Here is a 22974-nt window from a genome sequence, read left to right as displayed (position 1 = left end):
CCATAAGCATGATGCCTTGTGGAATCAGGATTTCTACTGTGAGGTTGATACCTTAAGAATTTGCGTATAAAACTTTAGAACTTGGTTGCGCATCACAAATCTGACAGGTCAGTTTTAGACAAATTCCACTTATTTCAATGTATTACATGTTTCCATCTGCTTTGGTCAGACATGGGCCAGAGGAACGTATTTAGTGCAGGACTCACAGATATTATTGGTCGTAGCGACAGAATCTCAGAGCCTCCCCATTCGCTGCAGTCCAGGTACTCCCCTTCCTCCAGGATGTGCTGCTGACCCTCGAACCCGGGCAGGCTGTAGCCCACCCAGCTGGAAGAGGAAAACATCTGTACGTCAGCTCCATTTATAGATTCTGCTGCTTAAACAGTTTGAGAGTTGAATGCACTCGGCTTAGGACTGAGACAATGACACCTTAATTTTAACTTGCACAAGGTTAGGATGAAAAAGCGTGAGAAGATGACTCACAATCCTCCAATGATTTTTAAAGATCCCACAGATTTAAGTGCCTTTGTTTCGAGGTTTGTTCCCTCTGCAGCGAGGCCTCCTTCTGTCTCGTAAAAGCTCAAAACGTCGCTGTCGATTTCTAAGCAGGAGCCCTCAAAGCCGGCCTTCTCGTACACCAAAGCCTGCAAAAAGGCACAGGCAGACTGCATTCAAGACCACTCAGTTCAAAATAGCTGTTAAAGTGTAATACAGGTCCTTCTAAAAAAATAGTATATTGTGATAAAGTTAATTATTTTCCATAATGTAATGATAAAAATTAAACTGTCATATATTTTAGATTCATTGCACACCAACTGAAATATTTCAGGTCTTTTATCGTTTTAATACTGATGATTTTGGCATACAGCTCATGAAAACCCAAAATTCCTGTCTCAAAAAATTAGCATATCATGAAAAGTTTCTCTAACTTCATCATCTGAATCAACAAAGTAACTCTAAACACCTGCAAAAGATTCATTACTCAAAACTACAATCATGGGTAAAACTGCTGACCTGACTGCTGTCCAGAAGCCCATCATTGACGCCCTCAAGCAAGAGGGTAAGACACAGAAAGACATTTCTGAACGAATAGGCTGTTCCCAGAGTGCTGTACCAAGGCACCTCAGTGGGAAGGAAAAAGTGTGGCAGAAAACGCTGCACAACGAGAAGAGATGACCGGACCGTGAGGAAGATTGTGGATAAGGGCCGATTCCAGACCTTAGGGGACCTGTGGAAGCAGTGGACTGAGTCTGGAGTAGAAACATCCAGAGCCACTGTGCACAGGCGTGTGTAGGAAAGGGGCCACAGGTCCCTCATTCCCCAGGTCAAGCCACTTTTGAACCAGAAACAGCGGCAGAAGCGCCTGACCTGGGTTACAGAGAAGCAGCACTGGACTGTTGCTCAGTGGTCCAAAGTACTTTTTTCGGATGAAAGAAAATTTTGCATGTCATTCGGAAATGAAGGTACCAGACTCTGGAGGAAGACTGGGGAGAAGGAAATGCCAAAATGCCAGAAGTCCAGTGTCAAGTACCCACAGTCAGTGATGGTCTGGGGAGCCATGTCAGCTGCTGGTGTTGGTCCACTGTGTTTTATCAAGGGCAGGGTCAATGCAGCAGCTATCAGGAGATTCTAGAGCACTTTATGCTTCCATCTGCTGAAAAGCTTTATGGAGATGAAGATTTCATTTTTCAGCACAACCTGGCACCTGCTCACAGTGCCAAAACCACTGGTAAATGGTTTACTGACCATGGTATTACTGTGCTCAACTGGCCTGCCACCTCTCCTGACCTGAACCCCATAGAGAACCTGTGGGATATTGTGAAGAGAAAGTTGAGAGATGCAAGACCCAACACTCTGGATGAGCTTAAAGCCGCTATTCAAGCATCCTGGGCTCCATAACACCTCAGCAGTGCCACAGGCTGATTGCCTCCATGCCGCATTGAAGGCTGCAAAAGGATTCCTGACCAAGTATTGAATGCATAACTGAACATAATTATTTGAAGGTTAACTCTTTTGGTATTAAAACACTTTTCTTTTATTGGTCGGATGAAATATGCAAATTTTTTGAGACAGGAATTTTGGGTTTTCATGAGCTGTATGCCAAAATCATCAGTATTAAAACAATAAAAGACCTGAAATATTTCAGTTGGTGTGCAAAGAATCTAAAATATATGACAGTTTAATTTTTATCATTACATTATGGAAAATAATGAACTTTATCACAATATGCTATTTTTTTTAGAAGGACCTGTATATTTTTAATGCACTGTCACTCTCTTTCTATTTCCCCACAAAAGCACAAAATCTAACATCAATTTGTGAGAGCATTCAATGAGCATCATGTTTAATTTTTTTACACTTTCTGTGGTTGCTGAACAACAGCACAAAAGGATGGATTTGAAAAGAGGCTTTAATTCTTACATCACACATAAGTAAAATATCTGCTTTTTTTAATCGCAGCATTGGAAGTTCCGTCACATCGTGACTATTTTTGGCTCAGCGCAAGAACTGCACAAAGTCTTGATCTGAAAACACAAAGCTCAGCAGCAGAAGGCTTCTTCAAGAGGATGCTTCTAATCTGAATTTTTAACTGGCAAAGGTGACCGTGCAAAAGCGAAGCAAAGTGTGCTTACCTTAACTTCGTTCGGATTCTCCACTTTGAATCCACCCTGGAAAAATGGATCAATATGCATTTATTCATATGGTTTTATAAGTCTAATAATTAAAACCAACATATTCTCCCATTTTAGAAATAAATGTACAGGTGTCAAACAATTACAAGTTAAAAATAAAAATAAAAATAAAAAATGAAAGAATGTGAACTGATTGCTGTCACGGCAAAAGCCTTCGTACAAAGTGACATGCCTGAGCTGATTCACGTGGAAAAACAAAACGCAAGAGGAAGGGATAACAACAATCTAAAGAGCGCATTTCAAGCTGCTAATTAGCCTTGCAAAGACGATTCTCCCCTGCATTTCTCTAACATGGTGTCACTGACATTGTAGCACAGCAGCATTTTCTAGTAAGCCCCAAACGAAACAAATAGTTACAAGATGATGCGAGAGACAGTAGTTTTGTCATGGACTTGCATAAAATGAAAAGACAAGTTATGACTGTGTGTCCAACTGTCTTGGGTAATGACTTTCATTTACTGAATGCAACTTGAGGAGAGATTAGCACAACCCATTCAGAACCTTTTGAATTTAAACTGCCCAATTTAATGCATTTTAACATAGCTTTATGTGACGGATCAACACAAAGTACTGCAAAACTGGATGCTCAAAACGTACATGGTTTCCAAAGTTTGGTACAAATAAAGCCACATGTAAATGTGTGCTCTGCTCATTTTAGTCTGACACCCCTATGAAAAACCCGGCAGATAACAATTTAAGACGTCACCTAAACAGAAAAACTAACACTCTGAATGTAGCTGCTCAACTACAAAGTATGGCGGTGCCAGTGTTATGCTGTTAGCAGGAACAGGGAATCAGTCTAGATCATCCCTTCTAAATACATACAATGAAATTGAAAATTCGGACAGTGCTGGTCAAAAAAGGAAGCGCAGAGGGAAATATTTTTGAAAATTGCCCTGCAGAAACTGAATCAGAGGTCAGTGAACCAAGAATGGTACTTTATGATGTATTCAATTTTTCTCTGAAGCCAAATATTCAGAGACATGATTAAGTTGGCTTAGTTTCAAGGCCACTTTAAACACGTTTCAGCTAGAGAACCAGCAGATGATGCTAATTCCTGTTAGCAATACAAGCTGCTGGCAATGAAATTAAAGTATTTAAACATAAAAGGATTTTTTTTTTTTTTTAACAAATGGAGGTCATTGTGTCTTAAATCTTACATGTTTAATAACTCCAGAACTGCCAGAAGTGCAAACAAATGGTTTGTGAGAAATCTCCATCTGTCCATGCTTGCATTCTGATTTCAGGGAGCTTTACTGTTTATTTTTCCAGTTTGAACCTTGAAACATATTTCCTTAAGCATGAAGTGCAAAGAAATTTGAATTTGTTTTTTTTATTACTTTATTTGGACAAAAAAATGTCAATCTGCTGCTGTACTGCTTTCAAATTTCTTGAGAGTTTACTTGTTAGCAAAAGACTGAGAATCCCTTATGTTTGACAACAAACATTAAAGTTTTCAGCAAAACCAAACATATAACTAACTCTCGTAGCCATAAAGCCCCTTTCCCAGAATGGCAACTAGTAGTGAATGAACTGTTATATGCATAAGAGGACACACACACATACATACCATTTTAAGTGGTCTAAGAGATCCCACAAATGGTGACGAATAGCCCCAAGCCTCAGGAACAGGATACACTCCTTTTTCCAGCACGGCTATCATGCCTTCGAATCCCGGATCAGTGAACACCAGCCACCTGACGGAAGATGCACAAAAGACCAAACATTACCATCTTATTTATTATTATGTCTAAATGTCCCTCTATGTTATACTTAGCTGCACCCAGTGTGGTTTCAGAATCACAGGAAGTCATGGCCTGATGTAGGTGGTTGCTTATAGTAAAAAGTGGAAGCACATGGTTCTCACACTTACAATAATATGCATCATTAGTATGAGTATTATAATTAGTATTATAAGCGTAAACCTTTCTCTGCTAATTTCACTGGGATTTGTTGTGATAGACTACAAGAAAAATAACAAAAAATGTCTTTAAAAATGTTCTACAAATAATAAAAATGACCTTAATAAGACGATGTCTGTCGTTTGTCACAAGCTCAGTAGGGAACTCAGTGAAATGTGGCTACTGTACATGACCTTGAATGCACCGTCCCCACAGTCAAACATGATAATACCATTATGGTATGGGGATCTGCTTCTTTAGCACAAACAAGAACTGATGGGAGGATGAATGCAGCTGAATACAAAACAATCCTGGACATAAAGCTTTTCGAGGCTCCAAAAGACTTAAATCTGGGATGAAGGTTTACCTTCCAGCAAAATAAGAACCTCAAACACACAGCAAGATCTATGCTTCAATGATTCAGTGATGTTTTAGGTTGTAATGTGATCATGTGAAGAAGTTCACGGCTTACACAATTCAACTAAGAGAACAAAGCTGACGCTCTCTCACTGGAAAGACTTCAACACTTCCTGCTGCGTGCAGCACTTAAGAGTGGTGAAATGAGGCTTTTTAACAGGGTTTGTTTTTTATACCTCCGTCAGACGTGAGTGAAACAAACTTGAATGAAAAACAAAAGATGCTTGTTTTGGAGTGAACGCCAGAGGAATGGCACGCCGCAGTTCTAAGCGCTTTTCTTCACATTTCACTTTTAGCGTGGGCAGCCTTTGTTGCCCCCTTTTCTCTGGCATTTCGAGCACAATACCGATGCCTCATACCGATCACCATGTGTGAGCCTCTGGCAGGAAAAAACAAACCCATCCCCTTCAGCCACCGCTGAGGAAGTAATACCAGGAGGCGATGCCAGCCTCGTTCTGCTAAGTAAAGGAATAGCTTCACTCCGTTTGGCTGGAACAAAACCACATCTGCTACACACTCGTCTCCACTCGAAGCAGGGGAAAAGTTATGCAGGATGAGCAGCTGAAGGAGATCTTTGAGGATTATCTAAGTAGATGCAATCCGACACCTATCGCTTTTGTTTTATCTGCGACGGTAGTCAGATTAAATTCTTCCTCGAAAGGCAAAGCCGCGAAAAAGCAGCCTATGAAGCACGAGTTTAATAGCACGCATTGCCTACTGGGGCAGGGCACAAAATGCCTAAATGCCAACACCTCTTCTGTGGAAAAAAAAAAAAAAATCCACATTTTGCCAAGTTGACACCTTTGTCTGGTTCTCACTCTTCGTCTAGTCTTCAACTATTCCCTTTTTTTCTGACATGCAGCAGCAGGACAGACATTCCCCAGGCTTTCTAAAGAGTTCGAATGAGAACAAACAAAACATAAATGAAGAAGGTAATGATTATAAGCATTCAACAAGGAAAAGATTTCTACTCGTCAGAGAACCTCTGATGAGAATGCCAGTCGATATAAAAAGCAACAAAAGTGATGGCAAATAGGAGTGACACCTATGCATCTAACTACATTTTCTTTTGTCTTTTGGAGCCTCGGGGTATTTTCTCGGTAGTTTAACTCAGCACTAATTGCTCATACAAACAGGCAGCTTTTTACCTAAGTGTTGTTCACAGCGGATTCTCAACAGGTTTACTGGGAAAGGGAGATAAGCCGAATATGAAAGTGACAGGTGTTTCGCTAAAGCTCGAGACCTTCTTTGAATTTCTACATTTTGACCATATTTGGAGAAAAAATACACAATCCATGTACCCTTTGTGGTTGCAGATTATACATCAGTTTTTCCAACTTCATTCATTCCCATGGCTTTCTATAACATGAATATTTTAATCTGAGCCATTAACTTCAGGTCAGGGATTAATGTCACACCCAGGTCCCCTGTGTTCCTGCTGCCAATTAGAAAACTAGAGGTTATAATTTCTTTTTTTTTTTTGTGCTTATAGTCCAGGCTTAACAATAGAAACAGCGTAACATAATGTCTTGGGCTTTAAAAATTCCTACTTAAGGTATAAATAAATAAACACATGCACAAAATGATGTAAGTAGTACACAGTGCAAATAAAGGAAGATCGGAAAACACAAAGTAGGATAGATGTGTGGTCTTAAATCTGGAAATAGGAACTTGCTGAAACTTGTTCAAATCTACAGTCAATGCAATAACTAAAACGCTTAAGACAAACAAGACTGAGTGAAGATCAGTTGTTTGTTTTGAACCCACATACAAAGAAAAAGCCAGTAAAGGATGAGACAAAAAAAAAAAAACCCTTTGAAGCTCAAGTTAGAGAACTGCAGCAAACAAAGGGCATCTTAAGATTAACAAGTCTTTGAAACAATCACTGGATGATGTCCAGGTGTTTAGGAGACATGTCACCACAAAACCCATCTCTCTTAACACTACAAATGGTAATTTGGAATTTGCTAAAAGCTACCAGGGCTTTAACTGGAGTCGTTTGATTTGTCAGACAAGGCCATGTTTTTTTTAGCTGCAGACACTCTTTTGCTCATAAGTTTTGAGAAAATAAAGCAAACATTTTACCAAATCAAAATTTCTCTGCACGATCCAGTAAGCTGATTATCCCTCCAAAGACTTCAGAAATTCAACTTACAGGGAGCAGATGCAACTCGGCATTTAGATGCAACTGATTTGCATAGAGAAATTGCAAGTTCTAAGAGAAAAATATCTAACCCAATGAAATCAGAATTCTGAACTGGATAATTGAATGTGCCTGCCTGACATCGAGGTCATATTCAATATAGCTGCCATTTATATAAAATCTAGCAAAAACATTTTATTTCCACTTGTGTTTTGAAACCAGTCGGAGTACTGTTGACTGGATGCAGCATTAGTCTCCAGATTATTGCTGTGGCTTTTCAAGTGCTCTGCTCATTTTCAGAAAAAGTAAGCGAGCACGTCACAAAGTCCCTAACTTTGAAAATCACCTTTAATTGTCAACTCAGATTACTTGAAAATTCTTCATACAAAAAGAAACTCTCAAAGAAGATCTAATACAAAGTATTGAGATCTAAATGAAACCAGATGCTACAAAAATGGCAACACTCACACTCCAGAGTGGACTTGGATGGAAGCGGTGTTCAGCGGGATACCAAATGAGCCAGTTTCTATCACATCATCATGGTACGGCGTCACCCTGCCCTGGCCCTCTGGCTCGGTAAACAGATCAATGTGAGGGATGCTGTAATCCTACAGAGAGAGCAGAGGGGGAAAAAAAAAATCAAACATGTCAATCATCCGGAGCAGCCAATGCTAAATCTTCAATAAATCCTCCCAGTGAAAGCAAATCAGCGATTAACTCATTTACTTATCTGCTCTGAAATATGGCCTGAATGTCACACCAGCTATTAAAGGGAATATGAGGTGAAAATGAAGTAAAGTTAATGAGTGCACTCACCCTGACAGCAAGTCGAATTGAGCCTATGGCAGTGGGTGGGCCCTTATGTGGTTCGGTTTGTGGCTCTGCCCACAAATTGCCTAAATCTAAATTTGTTTCACCTTCTTCCAAGGCGATGGTGAGTCCCTGAAAGTCAGGCTTCTCGTAGAGGATCCAGCTGTAATATGAAAACAGTTTTGTTTCACACAATAAACACAGAAAACTCAACTTAAGGATAATAAAGGTAGGATATGAAAGGCTTTAACTAATTAAGAAAATAGAGAAATACTCTTAATATTCACTGGACGCTCACGCTCATATCTTTTGTGCAAATATAAAAAGTGGAAGCCTTATAGTGGCTAATTAGCTTAGCTTGGATAACTTTAATTGCATCTCTAAACCTCACAAGAAAATGCGTAGTAATTTCCCTGACTAATCCTTTTACAAGACGAAGTGTAAAATCAACAAATGACAGAGAATGAAGATAGCCTTCCCTTCTGTAAATAGTTTAATAAGATTGCTTGAATTCTTCGTATTTGTGTAAGACGAGAGAATGTTGAATCAGTTTGGCTCAGTGCGCCTGCAGAAAGTCACATCTGATTCTTTTAAAAACAATTCATTTGCATCTACAAATATATCCATTTGTTGTTCAAGGATGCAGAAACTATCCAAATCGTAAAATGGATTCACAAATTGTTGTAAGAGCCTCTGTTTTTGCAGCACAGTATAGTATGGTATGCTAATCATACCCCAGCTGAACATTTGCACAAGACTTTTTAATGTGCCTTTTTTTTTTTTTTACCTCCAAGATTGTGCTGCAACATTTAATAAAATTACCAGGAACACAACTCTGATGATAATTTCTGTTTTATGTCTTAAATAGATCACATTGTCTATAAGCTTCCAATTAAAACTCCAAGACCTCGTGTTTTCCCAGACTACAAATATAAGACACAGGAGCCAATTTCTCCTTGTCACTGTTCAACATGGGAAACACAAAAGGGCATGCATTGCAAGTAAGTCAGCGACACCAATAATTCTGCTAGGACTACTGCATTAATGTCAAAAATCTTGGCTTAATCCACTATTTAGGAGACTGAAACTGCCACAGGCAACAGAGATATACATACACGAAATAAGCAGTAAAATCCATGTGATAAGATCTTAAAAAAAAAAAAAGAGTGCAGTTACCGACGATGAAATCCAACTTCTGATATTTCACCCAATTAGTCCTCTGAGACGCCCTAACTTCACCCTCACAGAGTCACTTGACATTAATTAGAACTACGTCTCACGGCCCATTTTCAGCTGAAGCTATTTATTTTATAACACACTTACCATCCCCTCACGACCTTTACAGATATGAGAGGCGAGAGCTCCAGAGAAGAAGCATCGGCCACGTCTCTGTAAATCTCGTGCGCTTGGCCACTGAACTGAGCGTTTTCAAACAACACCAACTGCATTGGAGACACAGAGGGCAGAATAAAACATTCCATCACATTAAGAATGCTGGGAAAATAATGAGGAACAAAAAAAGCATCCCTCGTTAAACGCTTCATAGTAAAACAGGATTTATTGAAAGCGTATTAGCAGGCGGATACCGATGTTTACTCAGGCTAGAAAAGCCCAGACAGGCATGCAAGTAGGGCACGCTGTTAATGTTTTGAGTCACTTTAAAGGAAGTTATTTACTTGTTTGCGCTGGTCCAACAGAATGCTAAAAATAGTCAAAAGCAAAGAGTTGAACCACAAAAATGCTCTCTCTCTTGGGAATAATTTTTTTTTCTTAATACTTGCTTCCAGAGATCTTATAAACAACTATAACAAAGCTCTATTTGAAGTCAGTAGATCCTTAGCACAACAGAAGCAGAAGGCAAGAGACTAAGTAAGTACGCCGAGCACCAGGGGAATAACTGGCTAAGCTGCAACAGCTATTGTGAAGTTATACACTAATGAAGATCCTACACTCATGCACTGTTAGCAGCATAACATTTCATAATGCTAATCATACCCAGCCGAACATTTGCACAAGACTTTTTAATGTGCCTTTTCTTTTCTTTTTTTTACCCCCAAGAACACTATATGAAGAACAGATGTTTTCCCCAAAAACAAAGCGCTGTCTATTGAGATTCCTATCTCCATCTTGTTTCTATCGTCTGTGGGCAAAGGTTTTGCCTACTGTACCTTTCCAGGGCGTTTGTGAAATCCCTTGACAGCTCTTTTCTGAAACACAAAAGCAAAAGCAAATAATTAGGATTGCGAGGAATACCATGAAGCATGGCAAACATCTGCAAAATGCAAAGCATGCTAATTAATGTAACCTTGTGCAGCTGCTCTGTGTCTGCAGATTGACCTTTCCAGGTTACTTATAGTCTTTCGTGAGTACACAGCTCTGATTCCTTACTGAAACAGCACAATTCTCGGCAAATTTGCCAAAAAATAAAAATAAAATAAATAAAATAGAGTAATGCATGCTGTAAGTGCTACAGGAATGCTTTAGAAATGTGAAATTCCAACCAACAAGACCAGACTGAATAACTTTGTGGACCATAATTCTATAATAACCCACCGCTCAGATGTGCAAACAAATGCACAAACATGCCTAAGCGTTTGGCTGTGGAAAAATGTGCGATTCGACAATTACCCACGACAAGCCTCTGTCATCGTGAACATAACATTTTGCATGGATTCATGTGTAATTACAACAAAATTATATTGTTCTTTCCAGGAGAAAACCTAGAATCTAATCCAAAAACAAACTCCAGACAAGTATAGCTAAAGTTCTCATCTTTCTAATTGGCTGGGAATCTGAAATCTAATAACCCAAATTTTATAGATATGAAGCTGTACCTCAAAAAACAGCAGGTTCTCTGATGCACCTAACTGAAAATTCAGATAAAGGATGGGGATAGATGCATTGGGGCAAAAATGGGGATAAACTTCTGCTAAGTTCACATTGCAAGCACTGATCTTTTCAGGATCAGTGCTTGTATACTTTATTAGTTGTCAAAGTTCACACAAATGAGTTTGGATATTTTATAGCCCTTAAAAAATAATTGGAATTGTCCTGCCATGACAGACCTGGAGATTGACCAATCTCTTATAACAATTGCTGAAATATGTTTAAAAATGCTTTGCTTTGCTTTGTTGATTTAGCTATAGTTTTTTACTGCAGATTTACACTGGTAACTGTAAAGAAACTTCTGCTGTATGCGTAGTGAAAGCGGTTTCAGCCTTAAAGGATTACCAAAATCCTCATTAGTTGAAGAAAAGATCCTTTATTTATAAAAAAACAAATGGGATACAGGAGAAAGTGGTACAAGACACAGTAAAAGAATACAAGTAAAAGCTCTCCTACAAATAACACATACAATGTCTTTTTTTCCCATAAAAGCCATAGGAGCAGCAGCTTTATGGAAATTGCAGTAAAAACAGTATCTAGCTCACTATGCCAACAACTGAAACCTGATACTTCTAACTGTAGAGAACGAATCTGTTGCACAACACAACACAGCACAGCATCCTGCAGCAGCATGCTTGTGATGTACTTACGGTATTTCTGATTGCCTCGTGTGGTTGGGACAAAGGCTCTTTGGAAAGATGATGAGGGTGTGCAGTTGGAGGAATCCCAGGAAAACTTGGAGCTGCAGAGTCAGGAAGCACCAGACCTGGTTTCGTGACTTCCTCTGCCTTTCCTCCAGAAAGCAGAGATGCCATTTTCCCTGTTAGCTAAGAGATAAAATGAAATGCGTTTGGTTGATTCTTTGTCTCACTGCTCATTCACATGTTCACAGATGACTTTATATTCACACGATACACTGAACTTTCTCGTTTCAGCTTATGCCATTGCGTCACTATTTTAGTTTAGCTTCGACAACAGTGGCATTAGAATAATTTTCTTTCAGACTGAAACTAACCTCCGGATTGACTTGGTCCAGTCCTAGTACTCCCGGCACTGCTTTTGCTTGATCCTGTGGGAGGTACTTCTCTAAATAGTCAGGCAGCTTGATGTCGTTAAAAGCAGGAAGTGGAGGACTTGAGTCACAGACCACAGTCTCTGCAGCCCGGGTTTCCTCTTCATTCTGCTTGGCTGCTGTTTGTTTGACTGGATTTGAGTCTGTCAGGCTTGGAGGGGCCGGCTGGGGTGAAGTTAGAGGACTGAGCTTGGGGGGTTCGCTAGGCAACACGCCGTCTGAGCCGGTGCCTTCAGCCTGAGACTGAGCTCCATTCCGCTTGCCTCTTGAGAGAGAGGAGGCGAGACTGCTGAGGACAGAGCTCCTCTCCAAGCGAGACGTAACTTTTATTTGATCTTTTTCTTCCTTTCCTTCTGCCTCACCCTTGCCAGCATCCTTGTCCCTGAGGCCACCAAGCAGCAGGCTCCTGTCAGCAAAACTCGCCCTGGCGGGTATCAGGCCAGATTTTGTGTCTGCGCTCTGGAGCTTGGCTAAAAGGCTTGGAGTTGTTTCTAACGTCAGCTGAGTCTTCTTCCTCAAGCCAAATGTGAATTCCTCAGGGTCAAATGACTTCTCGAAGCGGTCTTCCCTAATGGCCGGCATCGCAAAGGGAGGCTGAGGGGTCCGAAGGTGGTTGTGCTTACGAGGTGGGAGGGAGAAAGGGGTGCAGAGCTTCTTAATTTTTTCAACAAAATCATCATCATCCAGGTCACCAGAAGTGTCCAACAGGTTGCTCTCACTTCCAGAGTTGGTCAGCTTTGCCTCTGGGACTTTCAGCTTGTGCTTGGGAACATCTACGTCTAGCCAGCTGGATGGTGTCTCTTGTTGTTGGAAGGAATTATCTTTCTTGAGCTCCCTTGGCAAATTCAGTTTCCTCATGGATGAATGGTGAACTGGGTCTGAGATCAGCTCATTAACCTCTGGGGGGAGAGGAGCTTTTGGAGTGTGACTCAACATGTCTTTCGCTGGCTCCTTTACGACTTTGCCGAGTTGTGAATGCGAGGACATATCGCCGTTAGCAACAGGCGAAAGTTTGTTTCCTGGGAGAGTGATTTTTTTCTCCGGTGCATTTTCTGTTTTATTACCTGTCAAGTGAAGCGTGATGCTATCAGTGGGGCTCTGAGTTACTTTCTCTGCATCTTTGAGTGAACAGACATCAATACTACTCTCCATGCTTGTGTGAGTAAGAGTGGGCTTCTTGAATTCTGTCAAGTTTTCTTCCACGGATGGCGCCGTGGTTTCTTTTTCCCTGACATCTTCCCTGAGCCCTCTGCCTAATGCAGACTGAGAGTCAGAAATACTAAATGAAATTTTAGCAGTTGAATCTGTCTTTTCCTTGTGCGTCACATCAACCTGAGCAGGTGCCGCCGAGAGAGTGCCATTAGTGCCTTTTGCACTCACTCCCTCATCTGGCGTGGCTGCTTTGGTAATAGGTTCTGACTCGGACAGCTCGGCATCATTAGCTCCATGTGTACATGAGTCATCAAGTGGATTCTCAGATTTTTCCACAGATACAGAATCGGGCTTGGCTTCTCCTACCACCAGCTCGCTTTGTATTCCAGAGCTTTCTGAGAGTTTTGTTTGTGACTCAGGAGGCACGTCTGTGGCCAGCTCTGCCTTCTGTGGCTTTTTATCACTCTCTGTTGCACTCACAGCCTCATTAGTCTGGGTGATTGTACAAATAGCAGCTTTCTCTGGAGGTACAGTCACCGCCTCGCTGGGGTTTTGTGCATCATCGGGGAGGGCTGATGATCCGATGGTATTGTCCGACATTTGACAGGTTGTTTGTGGTTGTTTTGATTTTTCAGAACTCTGCTCCTTTCCTAAGATACTTTGCCCACTGTCTGAAATATCCCCCTTTGCAGATGTTTTGTCTGCAGGCAGAAGCCGCTGGGTGTTTTCTGTGTCTCTCTCCTCAGTATGATGTAGATTTCCACTGTTCATTACTTCTAATTTCTCCACATGTTCAGCCTCGGCCTGATGTATTAGCGCTGTGTCTGTGCTCGGAGGAAGCTGGGTTTGTTCTGCTTCTTCTATAGCTGCTCTGCCTTCTTCCTGTTTACTTGTTGAGTCGAGCTGCATTGATAATTCTTTATCTAATTTAGGCTGCTCGGCAGATAACTCCTGATTTGCAGCAGATGGCGTCTCAAAATGCTGTTTAGCTGAAGGAGTTGTCGATAGAGAGGTGGTAGAAATTTGACTCCTGTCCTCTGAGGAGTTTTGTCTGTCCTGTGTAACTGTAAGGCTCTGTTCTTCTAATGTTTCCTCCTGTTTGGGTTCAATTTTGGCCTTCCTGTCTATAGTCCCTTTTGTTTCACTGCTGCAGCTGGAAGTATCAGGTTCATCTCTGTTGACAGGTGATTCAGCAGCCTCCTTTGATTCATTTCTGAATTCATATTGTTCATTTTCTGTCAGAGTCTGTGTTCCTGAAGTGCTTCCAGGGAATTTTTGAGATGACATCAATTTTGGAAGTTTTTTGGGGGTAGAGGACATCTCCTCTGTATTTCCCACCTCCTCTTGTTTTACATCAGAACCCTTTGGTTGTGTTTGTGCATTTGGGCTGACAGGACTAGCCGCTTCTTTATTTTTCCTTCGTTTAGACCGGGAGCTTGTTCGGCTTGGGCTTTTGTGCTCCGGTGTTATGTTTTTGATAGTATCTGCAGAATCTCCTAGATCATCTTTTGCAATAGTGCTTGAATGTGTGACTTGATGTGCATCCTTTGCTTCTGTTTCGCTACCTTTAGAGTCTACTTGTTGCAGTTCTTGAGGGGGCATCAGTACCCCTACAGCAGAAATATCCTGTCCATTTTGATTTGACGTTATCTCTGACTTTGCTTTACTTTGCATCGGCTCTTTGGTATCGAGTTTATCTTGAATGTCAAGCTCTGACGACGTTGATACTGGAACCGTCACAGAGGCGTGAGATTTTACAGACATTCCTTTTACAGGTGGCATTTGAGTCAGTGCTGGTTTTACTTGAGGCTTCGATGGTTCTGCAAATTTTTTCATTCGCTCCTTGATGGTCATTGGTTTCTCACTGTCAGCTGACCCAATGCCCGACCTGGAGCTGCCGTAACGTTCTTCAGATTTTGACCTCTGCTCAGGTAGAAGGAAGTCAGTTTTAAGCCTGTCTGAGACAGATCTGGTTGGGGAGACATCAGCACTTCTTGGGGTCTGGAAAGTCTTGTTGACACTCCCATCTTGTTTTTTCGGCTCAAACAGGCTGATCTTATCTGCGATCCGACCAGCAACAGGTTTGGGCTCTTGAGCAACCGTCTTTGGACCAGGGGCACTGCGCAAAACAAAAGGGAAACATTTGAAATATTTAAAATAATACAGCACTTAAAGATAGCTTACTTAAAACCACATACTTTCTATAAACAAGTAACGATTTAATCTCGAGGGAATTTCCTAATCATCCAAAGATTTTTCTGACCTCAATTTAGATCTCAGCTACACTTTTACAAGTCTGATCCTAAAGCTCAGGCCTGAACTTTGTATTATGACTCACACCTTGTTTCTCTGTGGATATACCTGAATCAATTCCACCCCCACCAGTTACCTGCTCTGTAAACGTCTGCGAAGTGACATTTAACAAAAGTATGCAAGTCAGTCTGAATAGTTAACCCTTCCTCTTCCAACCAACTGGTGTTGTATGTAGACTGTACAACTTTCAGTTACTTAAAAGTTTTGACTTACCTTGCGTCAGTCTCTGTTTTGGGCTTTTCTTCTTCTGCGATCTCCTTTAATGTATTGCTGAAATCCTGCTGATTTGCTGTAGAGCTTTGTTTTGGTTTAAGAGGAACATTTTTTGAAAAAATCTTAACTTCACTTTTTGAAACCTTAATACTCCGGCGTTTGGACTCTGGTGTCTCGGTCTTCCTCTGCACTTTGTAGAGGCTCTCATCCTCGTCCATGTCTGCTCCCTCTTCCACCTTGCCCGCCTGGCTGGCTGCAGAGACTGAGATTGAGTTCTGGAACTGGTCCAACTGCTTGACCATATCCGAGGAGGAGAACTCGCTTTCTCCTCCTTCAGGTGAGACCTGCAAGGAGGGGGCTGGCTTGGAGGAGGAGTCTGTGGATGCTTCTTTCAGCTGAGTGCTTGGACTTTTGCCCTGCAGGCTGTCTGCAGAGTTACCTGCGGGAGGGGATCCATCTGCAGATTGAGTGTTCCTGGGGTTTCTGCCTGTGGGGCTTTTTGCTGTGGGGCTTTTGATTCCATCTCCTAGAGAATTTTTCCTGACCCTCCTCCTGCTTGAGTTTTTACGCCCCATGTCGTCTGCCTCTGTTTGCTCAGCCTCAGTCCTTAACCACGAGTTTTTGTGTGTTTTGAGCGACACTCCCCCTAAAACACTGTAATAACTTTGTTCCCCTGCAGCCGGCCTCACATTTTTCTCAGCATTTGTTGAGCTGGCTGCTAAATCAAAACTCTGTGACGACTTTGACTTCCGAAGTATCTGCAAGCTCTTTTTAACAGTTCTGCAAACAACTTCCTCTCCCTCGCGGACGTTCTGGCCACACTGAATCACGCTAGTCTCCTCCAGGTACACATGGAGCTTCCTACCTGTCTGAGCCTGTGCTTTTCTCACTGCATGTGGCTGGGTGTGGGCCTGGTCAAAGTCCCACGCCACTCCCTGTTTAGACGAAGACGAGGGATGCGTCAGATGACTGACATTCCTCTCAGGATTCCCACTTGCTGAAGGAGCACTACTGTTCTCCTCTGTCTCCTTGCCCTGCCCTGTTCTCTGCTTCCACCTCTCTCCAAGCTCCCCCTCCTGTGCACCGCCCTCTCCTGTCTCAGCAATGCACAAAACTGAGTTGTCTCTGTGGGCAGACTGCGTGGCGTCCCTCTCTTCACAAGGGAAAACCTCTTTAAAGAGGCCAAGTGAACTAGTATCCCTCTCCTTCCACAATCGCTCCTCTGGTCGGATTTTCACAGAGTCCTCTCTCTCGTGATCACCGTCTCTTCTCTGCGTGAGACCAGAGGCTGAGAAGTCATTTCCATCCAAGCACTTTGGAGAATTTCCCCTCCATGGAGACAGCCAGCTGCCAATACGGCCCAAGACTCCAGTACTCGGCTGCTCCTCAGGGCTCTCAGACTATAGCGAAAAGCAGACCAAAGGAAAAGGGACTTACTAAAATATCCGTCTACAAATATATCAAAAATGTTGCAACTGTCAATGCAACTTAAAAAATAAAAATACATTTAAAAAATAAATCTAATGATTGCATGTAACTGAGCACATGCAAAACTGTCTATCACCAAAGTAACTGTGCAAGCCTTGGTGTTTAAAGACAAATGCGTGTTATTCAGAGACATGTTTACTGCAGCCATGCATCTCTTAGCAATGCAAAGACATGCAGTGGTGCATGAACCTGTACGCTTACCGTAGAAAATACCATATCATTGAGAGTCTTTATGTAGGATGTAAACATGATTTTGGTTTTGAACAAAAACTCCTACAGAGCATAAGACAAACACAAAATCATTCCACCATAATGAAAAGCAATAAGAAAGAGCAGACTTAGACAAAAAAAAGGCAAAACGCCTCATCAAAGTGAGAGCTCATACCTGACTTTCTAAAATATGAAGAAGTCCAGAATGTCAATAGACGCTAAACTCACCCTTAATTCTTGAAGAAAACTTTTCTTTCTTTAATGCAAACAGTTGTTAGACAGTCCAGGATAGAGTCTCCACTAAAGGGTAACTGGTGAACATCTCGCGTTACTCCTGTTTGTCTCCAGTCGAGCATCCCCAAACTATTTGAGCGCTGTGTCAACGCGTGTTGTTAAAAAGTTCTGCCCCCCACCCCCTCCGCCGGAGCGCCAGCGCATAGCCCGGTGCTCCGAATGATGCATTCAAATGCTCCTCCGTAATTTTTATACATAGCAGTTATTTAGGAGTGAGTCATCAAATAATATTTCCACGTCAGCCGCCCAGTTGCGTTTTCATTTTGGAGTTCTTTGTAAGTGTGGTTGATGGACAACTTTTAGTTTTATTTTTAATTCAATTAAACGGCTAATCAGTTTTCAGATACTTTCAAGTAGTCTTTTTCTCTAGTTTTAATCTTATTCTTATCGTGTTTATAGCTAATTCTAGGTGGATTATTATATGTAGTTCTATCAATTTCTCTTACAAGTTTTTCTGTTTTTAGAAGTATTGTCAAAGATAATACTTCGACTCACAAAACACACAAAAATAAAACAAATACATTTAATTCAAACAGTTTCTCATAAAAGTCCGTATGAAAACATTTGCATCCTAATTGTTCTAAATCGTAATGTAGCATAAAAGCTTTGTTATTAACATTTAGTTAAGCTAGTATTTAGTACATCGATCATTGGTAGAACTCGGGCTCTCTTTACTGTTTGTTTTAAGAAATGCTGGCAGGCTGCTGCTCATTTTTAGGTAAATATGATCTTATTTCCACATTTGATATAGAGCTAATAACCACCAACAACCAAAAACAGGATTTGTGCAAGCAATTGATTTTTACTTCATGTCAAACGTTTCGAAATAAAAGTGCAATTGAGAAAACTGAAAAGGATGACAGTGATTGAAGAAGAGTCGAGGCTCCGAAGCCGTGTTCCATTTTTTCACTGATGTCATTTGTATCTGGACTTGACTTAAAAATAAGTTAACCATGTTCTCATGGTTAACCATTAACCATGTTGTTAGAGAACCAGTGAGATTTGTTCATTGACATAGTTAGGAACCTGGCTAACCATGGTTGGCAACACAGCATGTTGTACTCACAAACATTGCAGCAATGTGATGTTATAGTGGCTGTGTGAAAGATTTAATTTGTACCAAATTGTCAAAATCACAAATAAACAGCTTTTTCATTGCTCTAAAGAGTAGAAGCTTTTTAGAGCAAAGTTTCAAGCAGTCTTGAAACTTTTAAACATCTGAGTTAGTCTAGATGGGGTTTATTGGCACATTTTTGTTGTTTATTGTTGTTGTAAAAAACAAAAACAGAATTATGTTTTTCTCTAAATGCAACCTTAGTTTCAGATCCTGCTTCTGTGACAGGCACATTATGCGTACATGACTAATTGATTATTAATTGCATGGAATGGCAAAGCTATTATGTTTTATTGAGCCAAACTAGCTATCAAATAAGCATTATTAAAAAATAAGGATTGTCACGAGTATGTACCTGAGCCTCCAGTGTTTGAGTCAGATCAGACACTTTTCTGTACGGAAACAAAACATCAGCCCTCGTGTTGAAACAAATTCAAGTGAAGACAGGATAGTCTTATGAAGTGCCACCTCTCAGCTTTGAGAAGGAATCAGTACAGAAATATAGCTACAGTAGATGCAGCCCTCCCCAAACTGATTTCTACAGACAAAAACCTCACGTCTAAATCAGCTCTGAGTCGCATACATTTTCCAACTATAAAAGCAATTACAGAGACTAAATATGTTAATGCTTTGTTCGTACTTCAACATTCAAACCGAATGTGATGACGCACGGAAGCAGAGAAACAGTCTGGTCTGCATCAGATCATATAATTTGCATTAGTGTCATTTGCAGGATGTTTATTGTTCTGGTTTAGAAACCCCACTGTACGGTCTGTTCTGTGCTTTGTACTGCAGCAGCAGAATGAAAAGCAAGTAAGCCAGTTCATTAATGAATTAGTGCAACTGACTGATGCTTCGCGAACCCAATATAAAGAGTTGACATTAAGAGTTGTTGTGCACCAACACTGGTCAAATTCTTCCAGTATGCATTCATACAAGGTAACTTAACTGACAGGAACAACTGACAACGGAAATATAAATGGGATGTAACTGGATATGGAGAACTGCATGGACTGGAACATGGTTCTGTAAAATAGTGTTGCAGCGTCCTTCATAGTTTCGATTGTCTTCTCTTTGGTCTCGACAAGAGGCTTTGAAATCATTCTTAGGCTTATAGTTTGCTCAGTTTTCCTGTGCCAACATAAAACCTTTATTATTATTATTATTAATAAATGTTTTGTTGTCAGACTCAGAGTAAGATTGAATAGCCCAAGGTGTATGTGCTGAAGACACCACATATGGCACATTGGTCTTCATTTTGCATCCAACTGAACAATAGATGCAAATGTCTATCAACAGCACAGGGAACCTCTATTTAACCTCACTTTTAGCCATACAAAACACCCATTACATTTGGGTCTTTTAAATACTTAGCTGTTTTTAAACTAATACAGTGCCCTGCAAAAATATTTTAAGTTTTTCAGATTTTTTTATGGTACAACCACATACTTCAGTAATTTTAGTGCCTTATTGGAATTATATATGATAGACAAGACAAAGTAGTGTATAGTGAAATGAAAGGGGAGTAATATGTTGTATCCATAATGTATTATTATCATTTTTACAAATCAAAATCAAAATTGTATTCATATTCATATTCAGTTGCAGTCACAGCTTTTCTTTTGGGGTTTAGCTCCAGTTTTTCATCATGAAAATTAATTAATGCAGTTCAGTCATACTGTGGTATATATTTCTTCACAGCTTTTTCCATGGCCTGTCTGTTATGCTTCTTAGTGTTCACGTTCATGACGCATTATAGTCTCTAGTTATGTTCAATAAACCTCTGAGACCTTCATGGAATACTGTATTTTTACTGAGAATATGAGAAATGGCACAATATTTACTAAGTAAATGAATTCTGAAGCTAATGTGTGGTGCGGTATTTATTTGGATTATTAGAATAAAAGCAGCTGGTCATATTTTCCATTTTTATTTGTAAATAATCTTCATTCTTTTTTGTCCCAATAAAACACCTTCATGTTTGTGGTTGTAATGCAGCCAAATGACAACATTTCTGGTGATATTAATATTTCTGCTTAACGTTGAAAACTGCAGGTAACAAAAATGTCTTCCAGAGTACCACTGAAGGGAGCCCGAGTACCACCAGTGATACAATTCAGCTGGAAAACTGTGACATGTTATTAAATGTCAACGCATGACATGCCTGGACAAGTAAAAAACCTCACATAAATGTCAGTGCTCTACAAGCTGAGATAAGAATGCAAGTTCAGACCACTCTAGTAGGTTTGATCATACAGATTAAGGTGCAAATGGAGCAAAATAAAAAAACAAAAACAAACTTGGACAAGTCAGAATAAGCGTACTTCTGAAACTGGTTGCTTAAAAGTGAGAAGGGGGAATGTTTTATGGTTCATTATGTGTTATGTGAACATATTTCAAAATTCTGACATTTATTTGAACAAGCGAAGGCAACAGGAGGCAGTGTCCAAATTAAGTTTTCCACGGGAAATGACGCAGGGACTGTGTGACTTTCAAAGCCTGTAGAATGCAGCTTCTCTGTTTTTTTCAAACTCCGCTTGTTCAGGTTTCACCATGCGGGTAGCTCAAGTCAGTCTTTCCGTGCCCGAGGTCGGGGGAATTAACTCTTAACTACTCATGTTTTACGTGACTTGTAGTGTACTTTTATAAAAATAAAGGGTAAAGCGGTAGCTTGCATTTTAATAAGGATTTATTTCTAACTTTCAGTTAAATTCGGCGACAACAGGTAGAGATGGGAGTGGTCTTGATTACTTTTTTTGTTATTATCATTCCTTCACTTGCATTTCACTTTTGTATTCAGATGTTTCCAACGCACACGACTTCATATGACTGCATTTATATTGTTGCTATGAAATAGACCTTTTCACTTTTAAATTCGGTCTAAAGAGCCCTCGGAAATTGTGATGAGCTCTCGAAATTCTGCACAAAGAGCCTCATGTCCATCAAACAAAGCGAGCGGCCCCTGAAACTTTACAGTGAAATTAGACTGTACAGACCTCAAATAGTTTATCGACTGAAGCGCTCACGAAAGCCCCTCTGACTTGCTCTCCAATATAACCATCTTACTCCAGACAGAAAGTAAGTTCTTACCATGATTAGAGTGTCTCTGTTGGTTGTCCAGCGAATAAACCGGTCAGATGCAGCCTGCAGCTGGGGAACCTCCTGGGAGTGAAGCCTCTCTTTGAGGTAAACTGTCCCTCCTCACACAGAGTAGAGAAGCCTTATTAATATTTCGTTGGGGGAAAAAAAAAGAAAAAAACGAAAAAACTCATGTCTTTGCCAGACTGATGTCATTGTAGAATTATATTTCCCCCCCCCAAAGCGAGTGAGACAGTAACTGCGGAAGAATCTGCCCCGGCCAGGTAACACACCCCAGGGCATACTGACACCCTGACGCAGCAGTGCGCTAAGGCGGTTTGTTTTGACACCATGTCAGTGAACAGGTGACACACTGGCGTTTTATTTTATTTTGTATGTACCCGAGACAGAAGACGCCTTATGCGTCGTCTGTTTCTTTTCAGAAAGACTGTCATTGTGATAACCGGGTCGGAGGGAAAAGGGCAACAACCCAAGCTTTTCTAAATTCTTGCTAAACTTTATTTTTCAGTGATCCTCTGCTAGCCCTTTTGTCAGTCTGCAGAAACACAACACATGCTGTGAACAAAGTAGCATTCGCCATTGCCTATGTTGTGGGAATACACGGCAGCTCTTTGTTTTCTGTCCTTTTTTTTCATGCCTTATTGATGAGATGCAGAAACTTAAGACCCTGTCTCCTTTTTTCACCCCATAAAATATTCACACCTGGCCTTTGACTGATCTGTCTCTTCCTTATCACTTAGTATTTTTTTTTTTACATAAGATGTTTGAAATGGTGCTTTGAGCGATTTGAGAATATTCAAATAAGACAGTCACATACCTGAAAGCAAATGATAGAGAAAACACTCAACTTTTCCCACATTCAGATTAGAAATCTAGCTTTAGTTTATTTGAACTAATTAAATAACTAACACTTATTTTTTAGTTTAATGAGCAAGCCGTCCAGTTCTAATGAGCAGTGGGAGAAGAAGATATTTGAGCATCTGTTCATTCAGGAAATATTTTTTTTACAGTTCCTGTGAAGAGTTTAATGCTCGACATTCACGCAGTTACAGACTTGCACAGCCAGCAGCTGTTTTCACCATGTGGCCTCCTTTTGTTGCAGAGCAGAGCACCGCTGGGGGCATCTGTCAACGGCTGCAAATCGTCTCTCCTAGTGTGTATATATATAT

General features: G+C 40.6%; 1 protein-coding gene across 2 annotated transcripts in view; it reads right to left on the bottom strand.

The window, feature by feature from the left end:
• LOC106920671 (uncharacterized) overlaps nt 1-22168 on the bottom strand; it is a 35641-nt gene extending 13473 nt beyond the window's left edge. Inside the window, exons 1-12 of one of the 2 annotated variants that reach the window (XM_014991824.2) lie at nt 21797-22168; nt 15601-17000; nt 11866-15193; nt 11501-11677; nt 10133-10171; nt 9288-9406; nt 7971-8127; nt 7623-7762; nt 4264-4390; nt 2634-2669; nt 484-644; nt 207-327 (exon numbers count right to left, since the gene is read on the bottom strand). In XM_014991824.2, the coding sequence (XP_014847310.2) occupies nt 207-327; nt 484-644; nt 2634-2669; nt 4264-4390; nt 7623-7762; nt 7971-8127; nt 9288-9406; nt 10133-10171; nt 11501-11677; nt 11866-15193; nt 15601-17000; nt 21797-21799 (5808 nt within the window). In that variant the 5' untranslated portion in view covers nt 21800-22168. Of the gene's footprint in view, nt 1-206; nt 328-483; nt 645-2633; nt 2670-4263; nt 4391-7622; nt 7763-7970; nt 8128-9287; nt 9407-10132; nt 10172-11500; nt 11678-11865; nt 15194-15600; nt 17001-17289; nt 17373-21796 lie in introns of those variants that run through there. The other variant, XM_014991823.2, reaches the window with a different exon arrangement.
• Nucleotides 22169-22974: the final 806 nt, after the last annotated feature.

The sequence above is a fragment of the Poecilia mexicana genome, unplaced genomic scaffold (assembly GCF_051168715.1).
Source record: "Poecilia mexicana isolate PSO_F unplaced genomic scaffold, ASM5116871v1 scaffold_21, whole genome shotgun sequence".
NCBI lineage: Eukaryota > Metazoa > Chordata > Actinopteri > Cyprinodontiformes > Poeciliidae > Poecilia > Poecilia mexicana.
Note: the sequence above shows the minus strand (reverse complement) of the source record. Positions and strands in the feature narration are given on the sequence as shown.